The 14,745-nt window shown below is 34.7% G+C and overlaps 3 protein-coding genes across 3 annotated transcripts; 2 read left to right on the top strand and 1 right to left on the bottom strand.

The window, feature by feature from the left end:
- The first annotated feature begins 4,240 nt into the window (after window positions 1-4,240).
- On the top strand, window positions 4,241-5,384 carry LOC114714555 (heavy metal-associated isoprenylated plant protein 23-like). Its single transcript, XM_028899306.1, has 3 exons — window positions 4,241-4,295; window positions 4,503-4,652; window positions 4,876-5,384. The coding sequence occupies exons 2-3, from the start codon at window positions 4,505-4,507 to the stop codon at window positions 5,190-5,192; spliced, it is 465 nt and encodes a 154-aa protein (XP_028755139.1). The 5' UTR covers window positions 4,241-4,295; window positions 4,503-4,504; the 3' UTR covers window positions 5,193-5,384.
- Window positions 5,385-7,128: 1,744 nt separating this feature from the next.
- Window positions 7,129-8,415, top strand: LOC114714516 (fasciclin-like arabinogalactan protein 21). The gene has a single exon (XM_028899257.1). It carries the CDS (start codon window positions 7,129-7,131, stop codon window positions 8,413-8,415), a length of 1,287 nt encoding a protein of 428 aa, XP_028755090.1.
- A 720-nt stretch (window positions 8,416-9,135) lies between these two features.
- Window positions 9,136-11,365, bottom strand: LOC114714502 (L-ascorbate oxidase-like). Its single transcript, XM_028899240.1, has 5 exons — window positions 11,020-11,365; window positions 10,834-10,926; window positions 10,518-10,727; window positions 10,226-10,414; window positions 9,136-10,134 (listed from the first exon to the last, which is right to left on the bottom strand). The coding sequence occupies exons 1-5, from the start codon at window positions 11,305-11,307 to the stop codon at window positions 9,178-9,180; spliced, it is 1,737 nt and encodes a 578-aa protein (XP_028755073.1). The 5' UTR covers window positions 11,308-11,365; the 3' UTR covers window positions 9,136-9,177.
- Window positions 11,366-14,745: the final 3,380 nt, after the last annotated feature.

Consider the following 14,745-nt stretch of genomic DNA (forward strand, 5'->3'; position numbering starts at 1 on the left):
GAATTCATCATCTCCTTTATGAGAAAATATGTGGGGTGCTTTTTGAGTCATAAGCTTTTATCATTTCTCGTATACCATAATCTAATATACGAATTGCAATTGAGGGGGAAAAAAGGGAGTAGGATGATAGAAAATAAAACAGTAGACTATGATGAAAATCGCCATAGATAGATTTTGTTAACAATAAGGTCATATAAATTACTACTTCCGATTCTAATTATAAAATCTCATTTATAGAGTACAAACGAGATCTTATAATTAGAACCGGATATAATAATTGTCTAATTGAGAAGTTGGAATCAGGATTGAGAAGTCATGAATTAAGATTCCTAATCTTTGAAAAAAGATTATTATCATGGGAGAGATATTTGTTTTCATGATTATGATGAACCAAATATGATTATTGGAATAAAATTGTAAAAAATATGCTTATACTAGAATAAATATAATGATCGTTATGGGAAATGTCATTTCTAAAGTCCCAAGAGTTAAAACAAACAAAAACATATAGATGAGACTTGGGATCATTGATTTTTGGCATGACAAAGATAGTGCTTATCTCTTTAATAGCAACTGTACATATAGCTCTGTTAAAGTATTACTTTTTTTTGGGGCCAACTGAAAGCATTATCTTTTAATACCTCCAGTCTTTTATATGAAAGTTAGTTTGACATTCAACTTGATCTTAAATATAAAATTTTAATTCATTTTGTCTCTCATTTTTGTCTATTTTTCTTAAAGTAATTCTTGTCATAGTTGCACATATTAAAAGTTTCATCAAATAGTAGTTTTAGCTAATACATATAATTAGCAAGGATTTCTATAAAAGACAATATCTATTTATCATAAATAATTAACTTAATTAATTTTTTTAATCTCCCTAAATTAGTCATTTAGGTCTTATATTAAGAACTACAGGTAGTATCTCATTTATGGTGTATGGCCAATTAATATTTTTTAAAGCAATTATGAGAATAATTTTGTTTCATGCTATGTCCCTATCTAAGTGTCCCTGGGAGGACGTTTTGCCTCAAGGCTTAAGCAACATGTTTATATTTTAACATGTGATTGTGGGATTCCCACTTTCATAAAATTTAAAGTGAGTATGGTTTATAAATAATACTACTTCTGGTCCTAATTATAAGAGCTAGTTGACTGATTTAAGGAGATTAAAGAAAAAAGTTAAGTTAGTTATTTGTAATAAATATGTGTTGTCTTTCCTAAAATATCATTGCTAATCAAATGTATTGGCTATAACTACTGTTGCTAGAAAGAGTATCTTGAAAAAAAATAAATATGAGAGACAAAGTGAATTGTGGTCTTATATTTAAAACCAAAATAAAAGTTAAATAATGTCTTATATTAAGCATCGGAGGTAGTACTCTCTCTAATGCTTTATATAAGAGTCATACATTACCTCTTGTCCTTAATATAAGACCTTATTTGACTTTTATTTTGGCTCTAAATATAAGACTCCAATCTACTTTGTTTATCATATTTATGTATTTTTTTCCCAAAGTAATCTTTTTAATAATGATAGTTCTAGCCAATACACTTGATTAGTAAGGATATTTTAGGAAAGACTATATCTATTTGTTACAAATAACTAACTTAACTTTTTTTTTAATCCCCTCAAATTAGTCAACTAGCTCTTATAATTAAGACTGGAAGTAGTATTAACTAGCTTTCATAGATTGAAAAAAATCAAAGAAATTAGTTAATTAAAACATAATGTGATATAATAACATATTACATATCAATTGGGAGAGCCATCATCAAACGAACCTGATAATGCCCGAATGTGAACTAATGATATAACCATATAATCAACTTAAATAAAAGTATTTATTCAAAAAAACAAAAAATGCATAAATATAAGAGACAAAATGGATTGGGTCTTATAATTAGGACCAAATAAAAAGTCAAATTGGGTCTTATAATAAGGACCGGAGGAGTATTAACTTATACTTGTTGCATTATTGAAATAATTTTTAAATTTACAATTGAGATGGAAGGAGTATATGGATAGTACAGTAGCAAGTGATGTGAATAGCATAAAATTGTTCAAATCAACTTGTTTTGATTTAAACGTTTCAATCAGTTATAATCAACTTGGATGAATTATTTTTATTTTTAAAATATTTTTTCTCTTCTAATGAAAAAAAAAAGGTGATAGCTATTTTTTTTTGGATTTCTCCTCCGGTATCCCAGGGAAATAGGCGTCTTTCAGCCGTGACAACGTCCCCAGACTAATCCGGATCGAGGGCTTGTAAGGAACCTTTCGGTCGGCGCCCTCTGGCCCCTCAGGGTGCTGCATTCCCACAGCTCGAACTCGAGACCTGTGGTTAAGCTAGGACAGTCCCAGCCAGCTGACCTAACCCCTCGAGGTTAAAAGGTGATAGCTATTTAATTGAAGTAACTGTCGTTTTACATTGCCTCGATACCTTAAAGTGCAAGTTGCATATTTACAACTCAAAAGAAACTTAAATTTGGTGAAAGAGTAGTTAGCCCCTACGTGAGTTTATAAACAATTTACTCGATTACTTACTCTTAAGATAAGAAATCTGTGTTCTTATCCCCTACAACAAATATTCATATATTTCCCAAAATAAATAAGTATTATTATTTATAATGTATGAATGGTAAAAATTAGTGTATATATAGTTCATAATAATATTTGATTATTTTATTATCATACTAAAAATGAAAACCAATCTTTCTGGTTTAAAAAAAATGAAAACCAATGTATGCAATATAAATAGAATTCATTTCGTTGCATTTTATTGCATACATTGGATTTTAGAAATTTAATTAGAGTGAAAAAAAATGGTGCAAATAAAAAGGTTTTAAAATGGTGCAAAAACACCATGACTATTAAGTAAACTAATATTGATAGTTTAACAAATAGTTCCCACACACGTTACATAGTGTTATATTATTTTCTTAATTGAAATGCTTTCTAAACTGATCAATATTGGTTCGCTTAATAACCATGACATTTTTACTCTATTTTGACTCTTCATATGTACCTTTACATTCAAACAATTTTTAGGAAAAATCATAAAAAAATCATAAAATTAAAAAAATTATAAATTGGGACCCACAATAATAATAGTATGGGTTTTGGCAACAATAATATCGGTTTTGAGAACAATTTTTATGAATCATCTTCTGTATGTAATTTTTCTAATTTTATGGTCTCTTTTTGCAATTTTTCCTAACTTTTATTACCTCCAGTAGTTATTGAGAAATTTTTTATGGATAGATTTACGCCTAAACCATTTAAAAATATCGTGGATGGAGCTAGTTGGCAGAGCAAGACATATTCCTAGAAGCTAACCGACCAGGTCCCGCTCTGACACTTTTACCCTTCTCTTTTACTTTGTTTAAACTTTAACCCCAAGCTCCTCGGCCACGTTCCACCTCCATCAGTCTATCACTTTATTCTTTTGCTTATTCTTTCTATTATTAAGCTCTCTTTCCCAGAGTGTTGCATTTTTTAGTTATAACATCCTAATTATTTTGAAGAACTGATAAAATGTTAATCTGGTTTTGCATAAAAGATGTCCGTAGCTTTCTATTTTTTTTTTCCTTTATTATATGTAGATATATCACTATATCATATTTGTTACGTATGGTAGAATAAAAAACAACCTGTATATATTCACATTATCTATTTTACCTCTTCTACTCTCATAATTTATTATTACCTCCGGTCCTAAATATGAGAACTAGTTGACTAATTGAATAGATTAAGAAATAAGTTAAGTTAGTCATTTATAATAAATATTTGTTGTTTTTTTTTAAAATATTCTTATTAATCAAGTTTATTGGTTAGAACTACTATTATTAGAATGATTATCTTGAAAAAAAAGGATAAATATGAGAGACAATGGATTGAAACCTTATATTTATGATCAAAATAGAAGTCAAACGAGATTTTATATTAAAGACCGGAGGTAGTAATAGGTTGATTTATATATAAACACTTAGATGATATTCAATTATAGAGGCCAAACCTTTACATAATTGGGTTTATTTTTATCAGAATTAATTGAAGACTAATTAACTGGCAAAAGTAGGGTTGCAGGGGACTTTTTCATGCAGGTGACTGTGGGGGCCCCGACCTTTCCACTGTTTGAATCTGAAGAAAAGCCCTCTCTATAAGAAGACCGGTGTCATGTGATGTTCTTAAAGATAAAGATCTGAGAAACCAACTTCAAAAAAAAAGGTCTTCACATATCGCACACAGAGAGCAACATACCTTTACATCATCTTTTATTGATTATTCCCAGGTAAGGAAGGAATCCCATTTCCTCCCAGCAAGTTCCTTGTTTCTTCTTCTTCTTCTGTACTTCCTTTTCCTTTCTCCTTTTCAATATATAAATAAATAAATAATAAATGAACTCCCATACATCTCAACGTTCCCGTGACATAACCTTTCCTCCATTTGTTTTCTGATATATTCACACACTGTCCCTTTTCTTCTGTAAAACTCACAGAAATGGGAGTTGGAAGCACCACTCTGGATTATTACAGCAGCTACAACAAGAAGATGAAGAAGAAGCCATTTCAGACCGTGGAACTCAAGGTCAGAATGGACTGTGATGGCTGTGAACTTAAGGTCAAGAAAGCCCTCTCTTCATTAAGTGGTAACGTACAGAGACTTTCCTCTCTTCATAATTACTTGTGGGTTTAAGGTCAGTAAAACATGCCAATGACCTTGTTGTCGACTGACATGAATGCTTCTGTATAAGTAAGAGGTTGCAGGCTCAATCCCGCCTGTATTTTCAGGCCATTAATGTCTAAAAAAGAAGAGTGAAACAGATATATGTGAATGAATGTGAGTGTTAATTGATTGGTTGATGAATGTAGGCGTGAAATCGGTGGAGATAAACAGGAAGTTGCAGAAAGTGACAGTGACAGGGTATGTGGAAGCAAGCAAGGTGTTGAAGAAGGCGAAATCGACAGGGAAGAGAGCAGAGATATGGCCTTATGTGCCTTATAACTTAGTGGCTCATCCTTATGCGGCTCCGGCTTATGATAAGAGGGCTCCTCCTGGTTTTGTCAGAAACGTTGAGGCCTCTTCTTCTTCTTCTTCCTCCTCCGTTGGAGCCCTTGTAACAAGATATGAAGACCCTTACATCACCTTCTTCAGTGATGACAACCCTAATGCTTGCTCTCTTATGTAAATTTTCAATCCTCAAGCTTTTTCTTCCTTCTTTTTTTTTTGGGTGTGGTTTTGTTGGGGAGATTTAATTTTAAATAATGTAATCTTGGTTTGGCTTTTAATTCTCCCTCCAACGGTCTTCTTCTGTACCTGTGGTTTTGCAGCAAATAGTTTCTGGTTTTAAGAAATGATATGAAAATTAGACCTTGCACAAGAGATCTCCCTCCATCCAATGCTAAATATAAAAACTAATTGGGGTATTTGCTCTGGTATCAAATATATCAATCCACTTAGTTTTCCCAAATTTATTAATTTTTTTAATAAATTATTCTTATTGATTGTATAAATAAAATAGGTTTCTATTAACAAGGTAATGATTAAAGGGATACATTAGAAAGTTTAGTGACCAGCATTAAAATCTCTTCAAAAAGTTTACGGTATGAAGGGATTAGTCACTGTTACATACTATAGATATCCTGGGTTCAATTAAAAAAAAAAAGAGAGTATATTAAAAAAATTAATATATTTTTTATTACAAATAACTAATTTAAATAATTTTTTTAATATTTAAAAATTAATTATCGGACTACAGTACTAGAGGGAGTATTAGGGTTCACAACTTGCTTGCCAGGGGTAGCGGTTAAAATTATTGAGATTGGCTTGCCAAAGTTAAGAAACGAGGGAGAGGAAGTATGAAGGATCACGAGTGATATAGAAGGGAAGCATATCCTTTTCTCAAAGAGAACGTGAACCAGCTGGAATTCCTTTATTCATTTATTTATTTTTGTTTTGATGTTGCCTTTTTTGGTACCACATCCTAAGAAAGTGTAAAGGCCTATTCTATATGTGTTAGCCTCCGACAACATGCAGGGTTCCACACAGTTAATCACGTTAATATATTATCACTCATTAATTAATTAATAAGATTCACTTGTTTCTTTTGACTGCCCATATCAATCAGATCACTTTTTTTCTTTAGCATTATGTAAAATTTACAAGACGAGTTCAACTGCTTATGATTTATAAATATACATATCTCTATAATTTTTATATCACACACACATGTATATATCGTTGGCAAAAAATGTCATAAATATATATATATATATATATATAGATATTGATATATTGATCCCAGTTGACCGGTTTCTTCCTCGTGTTCCTTAGGTACTGTTTGGTACAAGAAAAATGAAGGAGAGGGGACAGGGAAAAAAATTTTAATGAGCTCTATTTAAAAAGTTAGAGAAGTGGGGTTTTAAAATTTTAATAAAAAAAAGAAATAATATAAAAGAGTAATGAAAATTAATTAAAAGCTTTTAAACCCACTTTTTAAATTTTTTAAATCGAGTTTATTAAAAATTTTCTTCTATTTCCTTCATCTCATTTTCCCTCATACCAAACGGACTCTTAATCATTTATATCACCCTCCAGACAGCTGTAAGTGGGCCTGGGCCTGCTGGGGTTGATTCATGGATTTAGGCCCTCTAATGATTAGCCTCTCTTTTTGGGCCTCATTGAAATTTCAGACTTGGCCCTCTTTTCAGGTTTCCTTGGTAGACCAAATTTTCCCCAGCAAAAGTATTGGGAGTGGGCTTGGGCTTTTGGGTTCGAAACGAAATTTGTGAATGAAGGCCCTTTAAGAATTGCCCGATCAAGTTACTGAAATTACAGAATTGTGTCTTTCTTCAATTTGTATTCCTTTTTTTTTTTTTTTTAAATGAACATTTTTCATCTTCCTTCGGTTTTCACGTTCCCCGCCAAATGTAACTAAAATCTCACAACCACTCAATCCTCGTGCTTCTTCCACGCGCGCGTCAGCGTTCTCTAACGATTTCATAACCGCTTCCTCACTCCCTTGCCCCCATAAATTCTTTCTGGCTCACTCGCTGCTTTCATTCTCTTTCGCATTCTCTCTGAAATTCCCAAACACTTCTCTGATTTCTTTTCCCTCTCCGCCAATGGATACTTCACTGCGATTCTCATTGCTCTGTGCTGTTTCGATCGTTGCGATGCTCTGCTCACCCACGGTGACCGCCATTGATGGGCTGCGAGGAAGCTTCACGCCTCCAACCGTACCGCTAACGCCACCGCCGACTCCACAAGAACTCCAAGAACACTCGTTCTTCTCTCAAACGGCACTCCTCCCTCCGATCTTGTCTCATCTCGGTTTTCAAGAGCTTGCCACGGCGGCTCCTTCACTCTCTGACTCAACTTCCCCCGCTGCCACCTCCTGGACCGGTCCTTCTACGATCTTTGCTGCGTCAGATGCGTCCATTCGCACCTGTTACTCCTGCTCTGTTCCTAATCTTCTTCGTGAGCATATCGTTCCAGGATACTTTACCATGGATTATCTGCGGAAACTTGCCTTTGGAACCAAGATCGAAACCTTGAGTCCAGGCCGCTGCATTACTGTCACTTCTGATTCGATCAACGGAAACTCCAGCAATGCTGCTGACGTGAAGGTTTTCATCGGAGGAGTGGAGGTCACGCAGCCCGAACTATTCAACAACGGTATGGTGGTTATTCATGGCATTCAAGGCTTTGTCGCACCACTGTCTCCGTTTTCTTGCGATGTAGAGAGGATGTCTTCACACTCGTACCCGTACCATCTAGATCATCGTTCCGGTCACCACATCCCGTCCGGCTCAATGCAGACAGCTATCATGCGCTTAATGATCAGAGACGCGATTCTCCGGCTCCGTAATAATGGCTTCAGCATCCTAGCCCTCGCGATGAAGGTGAAGTACTCCGAGCTGGTCACCCTCAATAACATGACGATATTCGCCGTTGACGATCTATCCATCTTCTCCGGTTCGCATTCTTATATCAGCAATGTGAGATTCCACATCGTGCCGAATCATTACTTGACATTTACGGACCTGGAAAAGCTACCGGTAGGAACGCCTCTGCCGACATTGGAACGAGGCCAAACGCTGCTCATCACTACCTCCAGTGGAGGCTTAACCTCAGCGCCGATGAGGATTAACTATGTTAGGGTTAAGGTGCCGGACGTTATCCACAACATCAAGATGGTGGTGCATAGTATTTACTTGCCATTTCCACATATCAGTCCTGTGGCTGCGGCTTACGACAGTATACTTGGAGGTGAAGGAGCGGCTCATGCGTCGGCAGATCAGATGATGGAAGGAACCTGTGCTGCTATAAATGGGAATGGAAATTGCAGCGAGCCGCCAATACCTCAGGCCAAGCCGATGGTGGAGATTGAAGATCACCATGGCCTGTGATTCCAAAGTTTGTGTCTCTTCTGACACGCATTTAGTTTTTTTTTTTTTTTCATGGTCACTAAACTGTTTCTATAGTTCCCTGTTAGCTCTTTGCAGCTTGAGTCGAGTCATAAATTGAGTCAATACCAGATGTTTCTCTTCATCAGTTTCGTTAGTTTCAAACGTGGCGTATGCGGCGCACTCTGTTATCCATTGATAAAAGGCTGCTGATTCAGAGCTTTCTTGAAATGTTTCTTGTTCTAGTTTTTTTTTTTTTTTTTACAAAAAAAAAAACTGAATTCCTTCATTTGTTCCTCTGTGCTGATGATCATATTGACTAACGGAAAGCATAAATATATAATTTATAATATATATATATATATATCTCGTGCACCTACTTTCAGAAGATACTTTAGGTGCTCGTTAAAAGATCGGTTTCTTTATGCTCTTGCTGCATTTTTATCCCTTTGGTTAAGAAGTTGCAGAACTGAGTTCATGTGAGTTTAGATTGTTTAGTTTGGATTCGAATCGCTTCGATAAAATCCGTTTCTCCAAAGCCTCGCGAATTGAATTTTATGATCGAAGTGTAAAGTTGTGGCATATATGGACCTCTGTTTTTTGAACAGAAAAAGTTGTAAAATGTAAATGCTAATATCTTTTCTTTGTTTGACTTAGTAAATACTGTCAATCCCAATTGCCAGACAATTGTAATAAAGAATGAATAAATCTAATTGCTACATAGAAGGAGTGTTGTGAGACAAAACTGAAACGGCACGAGTTGAATCAAGGCTGGTGAAATCCTTTAGTCTTACCACAACCCATGATGGATGAAGGCAGCTTACCCAGCCTCTCAATTCCTTCTTCAAAAACCACACCCATCCCCATAGAGAAATGTGCCTCTATATGGCAATGAAAAGCCCACACTCCTGGGTTGTCTGTCCTAAACCTCAAAGCTGTCCAACCATATGAATGCACCGGCACAGTGTTCTTCATTATAGGATTCACCAAATTGTATTTCTTTGGGTCATTATTGATATCAAACTTACCCTTACCGTATCCCAGAACCCAGAAATCGTGCCCATGGAGATGCCATGGATGTGTCTCGCTGTTATTTTTGTTCATGGTGTTGGCATTCTGAAGTATGATATCAACCGTCGTATTGAACTTGAGCCTGTAAACGCCATTGCTAGTAGTGGCATTTGTGTTGTTTGCCACATTGAAAATGTCGTAGCCAAGAAAATCGTAGCTATCTGGTGGTGGGGTCTGATCAAATGCATCGGTCATGTTCTGTTTGAGGGCAACCAGGTAAGGGGTGTGAGGAAGAGTGAAAGAGACATTGTTCACTGACCAACGCACATAACCATCTATTTTGTTCTGCGTGTTGAGCAATACTATGACTCTATCTGAGGATGATGGCGGTTTGATTATATGGCCTGAGTGAGCTTTAATGGCAAGGCTTTGAGCCAATCGGAGTTCACCGTCATCCCAAGCAGGGGGAGACGGCGGAGTTGATGGAGGTGGCCGCCGTGGATGGTTGGGATAGTAATTGAAAACTCCTAGACCAGGTGGGGTGGTTCTGTTTCTGCCAACAACATTGGAAGTGATCCAGTAATTCCTAGATGGGTCTCTGTCAGCTTTCACAAGAACAGAGTATGTCTCTCCAGAGTATAAGAACAGGTTTTGAACCTGGAAAGGCTCTACATAGTGGCCATCTGCTTCAACCACCGTCATGTTGTGGCCCTGCGTGTTATGATATTCCGTCAGAAACCATTCAAAAGGCCGATTTTCAGGGGCAGAGTTAGGAAATCAAAAGATGCTCAGAAGGATTTACCTCAATCTGAAAACTGAGTGCTGATAAGGCAGTCAAACTAGCAACTCTGAGTCGATACGTTTTTCCAGGGACCACTGTCTGTGTATAAGGAGAACAATCAGGGTTTGATGTGTTACAAACTCCAGCGTCTAGGCTTGGAGTTGCGAGTTTAGAGCAATTGAATCTTCCTCTTCCTTGAATCAGAAGTGACTGCAGAAAACAATCGAAACGATAAATCAACTGTCGATATTTGCACAAAATGGTGAATTTTGGGTTGAAGCAGTTTGGAGCAGTGAAAAGCAAAGTGGTTTACCTGAGGCTCTCCAACCCAGACAAAAGGATCTTTTGACGACAACCCTGTGGCTTGTTCGTGGGTGCTTTTGTGGAACCAATCATTAAGAATAATGCTTCGTTCGTAGTCATAAGTAAAGGGTTCAGGATTACGAGGTGATACTTTGATCATTCCATACAATCCAGCTTCTCTTTGCATCCCATAGTGAGCGTGGTACAGATACGTTCCAGGCTACAAATTAAACAAGCTTGTTAGATATTTTGATAAGATCAATACTTAGAGCCGTTTCTTTCATTGAAGGAAAGTCAACACGATGGCTCAGAGGATTACAACTTACCCTATCAACTACAAACTGGTATTTGAATGTGTCCCCAGGCAGTATAGGACACTGAGTGACCCCTTCTGTACCATCGAACCAAGGAGTCCCAATCTGCCAAAAAAAAAAAAAGAATGATTCAAATGAAACATTTTCGTTTTGTCTGAGCATGGTGAAAAGAGTTATGCAGAGAAATCAAAGGCTTACCTGACGAATTCCATGCCAGTGGATGGCAAGGTTCTCAGTCAGGAAACTGTTCTTGAGTTCAACAACGATGGTATCACCTTCCTCAGCCTGGATGGTGGGTCCAGGAGATCTGCCATTAATGGTGATAACCAGCTTCTTAAAGCAATCTGGGGACCTGTACTCATACTTCACCTCCCATTTGTAGTGTCTGATTCTGGCCTCACAACTGCTTAAGTAAGCCAAACAGAGCAAAAAATACAGAACCAAAAGTGTTGGCACCATTCTTAAGCTTAAGGTAAGCTCAACCATGGCTATGTTAATTTCTAGCGCTGCACCAAGCAAATTAATATATAAATATCAGTAAGCTAATTGACAGTTTTGCGATTCTCTCTGGCAATGGAGAACGGTGATATCTATATATGGCTTTACAGAGTTGATTGCCTGTGTTGCTTGAGCTGTACTGCATGTTATATCACTTATATAATGCAACGTGGGGGAACAGTCAAAGAAAGTAGGTGCCGGTTGCTTACGACGAAGTCTCCCTTTTTTGGGTTGAGGAACAATTTTTTTTGATTTATCAATTTTTTTCAGAATAATCTTACCGATATTTTTCTAATAATTATCAAGTAAGAGAGAAAGAACGGAATTAAAAAAGATATTTAGAGTGTTTTTAGAAATAATATATTTTATTAACTAAGTTAATTAAAATTCTTAATTTACTCAAATTAGTTAATTAAGTCCTGTGTTAACACCAAGAGGAGTATTTCGCGTATAGAAAATTTTTTTATATTTTTTTATCTCCCATTATTCACGTCGTGTTGAATTGACTAAACTTTCTGGTATACTGTCTGGGAAATTCTTGCCTGCAATTTTTTCATAGAAATGTGACGTAACTTGATTTTTAAGATGATCTCAATTGGGTTTCTCTCAACAGTTTATAATAGATTCTAATGATTGATTTTTACTTTTATTTTAAGCTATCCAAATTATTCAAATAGGAGAGAAGAGCAGAGGCGAGACGTCTGATTTAGGAGATAACTACTGAAATGCAACGATGACTGGCTCTATGCTTTTTAACCAATCATTAGTTTTCAACTTGCTCTTTATATATATAGAAAAATTTAAAGGTGATGAAGCCATGATCCGAGAAGCCTTCTCAATCTTTTTTATATGTTTACTTGCATTTAATCTTTTTTTTTTTACTTTTACTAATTTGAATTCAAATAATGTTCATTTCAACAATTTTTTTTCAATTAGGAAAATAATAGGCAGAGCCTTATGGCTCATATGGCAATTTTTCTAATGGAGGAGGTTGTGGCTTGTGAGATTAAATTCTCCATGTAATCTACGGGGATCTCCTTTACTAAGAAAGAGGGTTAGGATACGAGAGGGAAAAAAAAGAAAATAAAAATATAACAAATAAAAGTTTAGGTTTATTTAATTAGTAAATAGTTGATTCATAACTTACGAGATCATGAGTTTAAACCCGTTATTCATAGTTGAATTATAATTGCACTATTTATAACTATAAATAACATGACATGTTATGAATTTCACGTTGCATATAAATTTATAGATAAGATTTTTTTAGTAGAAACTAATTTTCATAAATTTAAAAGAAGCAAAAACATAACCATATAGCAGTTAAAATCCCTCATCGATCTCCCTCTTTTGAAAAAAAGGAAGGCAGGACTTGATCAAAGATATTAACAGTATCTTCTCACGTGTGACTTGGCTAAAAAATCAGCAAGAGACGTTGCTATATGCTTGATGATCAAATGGGGCAACCCGTGAAATACTAAAAATGAAGTTTGAAAAAGAAGCTTTGAAAACGCGTTCTTGGTTATGAGTTGTTAAAGCTTCAAAAAGCCGAATGGTGAGCAAAATATAGAATCAATTTGCTGCAGTTGGCAGAGACTTTTTGGTTAAAACAATAATAGGCATGCCTTTTTTGACCACTTTAGACGATGTGTTTGTGTGCATGGGACTATAAACCACACGTTTTGGGCTTAGGTTGAACAAAAATTAGATCAAACCACCGGTTCAATCGGAAAACTGGTGAAACAGCTAGTGGTCTGGTTTGGTTTAAATATTGAACTAGTTATAAATCGAACTGGTGGTAAACCGGTGAAATCGGGAAAAATTGGTGTGAACCGGTAATGAATCGATTTGGATAATTATATTGCTATTGTTCTTATTTTTTCTCATTCAGCGCTTAATATTTCAGTCATTATGGATTTGAATGAATTTTGATAATGATTTTAGTATCAATAATTATTAATTTTAGTTGTTAAGGAATTATAAAAATCAAAATTCTTAATATTGTTATATTTTGTTATTGTTTCAATCAAACTATTGTTGTATTTTCTTACATTTTGTTATTAGTAATTATTATTGTTATTGTATTTTATTATTTTTAATTAAATTATATTATTTTAATATGACCGGTTTGCTTCCAGTTGGACCTCTGTTTGACCCACTGACTTTTGAACTACTATCCTAATCGGTTTAATGTCCGGTCTGGTTTGTCGTTCCTTGGTCTTAATCTTAGCTCCAATCTGAAAAGCACGAAGTTTTTCAAACGAATCAATAAAGGTTGTTCACATTAGCACAAGTTGTGTCCTTCTTGAAGCCTTTTATTGTGATGATAGTTTAAATGGAGTATTTTCACTTTTTGGCAAAGGAACGAAAATATAATGAAAGAAGGACATGATCACTGCATTTTTTCAAACAAAAAAACATTATATACTACACTTGTATTGTAATCCTGTCGAAATTTCGAGGTTATAAGCCATATTTGAACTATTCTTTTATTGACTTGCTGATTTTTAAGATATACACAAATTTTTATATTGGTCCTTATTTTAAAATATATTGAATATTCAAAGGAGATGTTCCAAGTAATTACTACTTCCTTTCAAAATTCCACCCACGGGCAAAAACAAAAGACAAAAAGACATTCAAAAAAATAAGATAAAATAATCAATAGTCCCTCATGTCCTTAATTAAAAAAATTAGATAATTAATTTGTAAATATTAAAAGAATTAATTAAATTAGTTATTTGTAATAGAATATAACTCTTTAATGTACAATCACCATATGGGTTGCTTTAAAAAATAAATAAATATGAGAAATAAAATATACTAGGATTTCACACACATATATATAGACAAAATCCAGATAATCATTATCATGTGTGGTTATTATTTAGCAGTTTATTTATTTTAGAATGCATTATATTGTTAGACTGCCTATGAGTTCTGAGCCCAACTCAATATCTTAAGACCTACATAAGCTCAGTTTCAAAGAGATCAAAGATAATGTTATAATTAAATAATTTATTTAGTTTTCTTAATTTTTATAAATTAATTAATTATATCTTATATTAAATATTAGAATTAGTATTACTACCCCATATACTAATTATAAGATCTTATTTGTTATCAATTAATAACTAACTCGCCGCCTTTGCCCGAACTCACTCTCTTCACTAATTAACGCGTAGTGTTTTTTTTTTTTTTTATTTATTTAAAAAAAATGTTCCCTCAGTATCCACGCAAGTGAGGTTAACTATAGTTTTAAAAAAAAGGGGGGCCCTGGTAAAAAAAAGGGGGGGGGGGTTTGTTTCTTGTCCTTTAACTTTAATAATTATTTATTATTTATAATTCCATTGGGTGAGCTCCTCGAACGTTCTTAAGTTTTACAAACAATATTGGCAGTATTATTATATCCAACCTGAAGTTCAG

Source organism: Neltuma alba, unplaced genomic scaffold (assembly GCF_004799145.2).
Source record: "Neltuma alba isolate B1F8T4 unplaced genomic scaffold, ASM479914v2 tig00011509_pilon, whole genome shotgun sequence".
Lineage (NCBI taxonomy): Eukaryota > Viridiplantae > Streptophyta > Magnoliopsida > Fabales > Fabaceae > Neltuma > Neltuma alba.

Coding starts and splice junctions, on each gene's coding strand:
- LOC114714555 (XM_028899306.1), top strand. CDS start 4,505: ATGGGAGTTGGAAGCACCACTCTGGATTATTACAGCAGCTACAACAAG. Junction 4,653..4,875: donor AGCCCTCTCTTCATTAAGTG/GTAACGTACAGA, acceptor TGATGAATGTAG/GCGTGAAATCGGTGGAGATA.
- LOC114714516 (XM_028899257.1), top strand. CDS start 7,129: ATGGATACTTCACTGCGATTCTCATTGCTCTGTGCTGTTTCGATCGTT.
- LOC114714502 (XM_028899240.1), bottom strand. CDS start 11,307: ATGGTTGAGCTTACCTTAAGCTTAAGAATGGTGCCAACACTTTTGGTT. Junction 10,728..10,833: donor ACCAGTTTGTAGTTGATAGG/GTAAGTTGTAAT, acceptor TTTAATTTGTAG/CCTGGAACGTATCTGTACCA. Junction 10,415..10,517: donor TCTGGGTTGGAGAGCCTCAG/GTAAACCACTTT, acceptor TGTTTTCTGCAG/TCACTTCTGATTCAAGGAAG.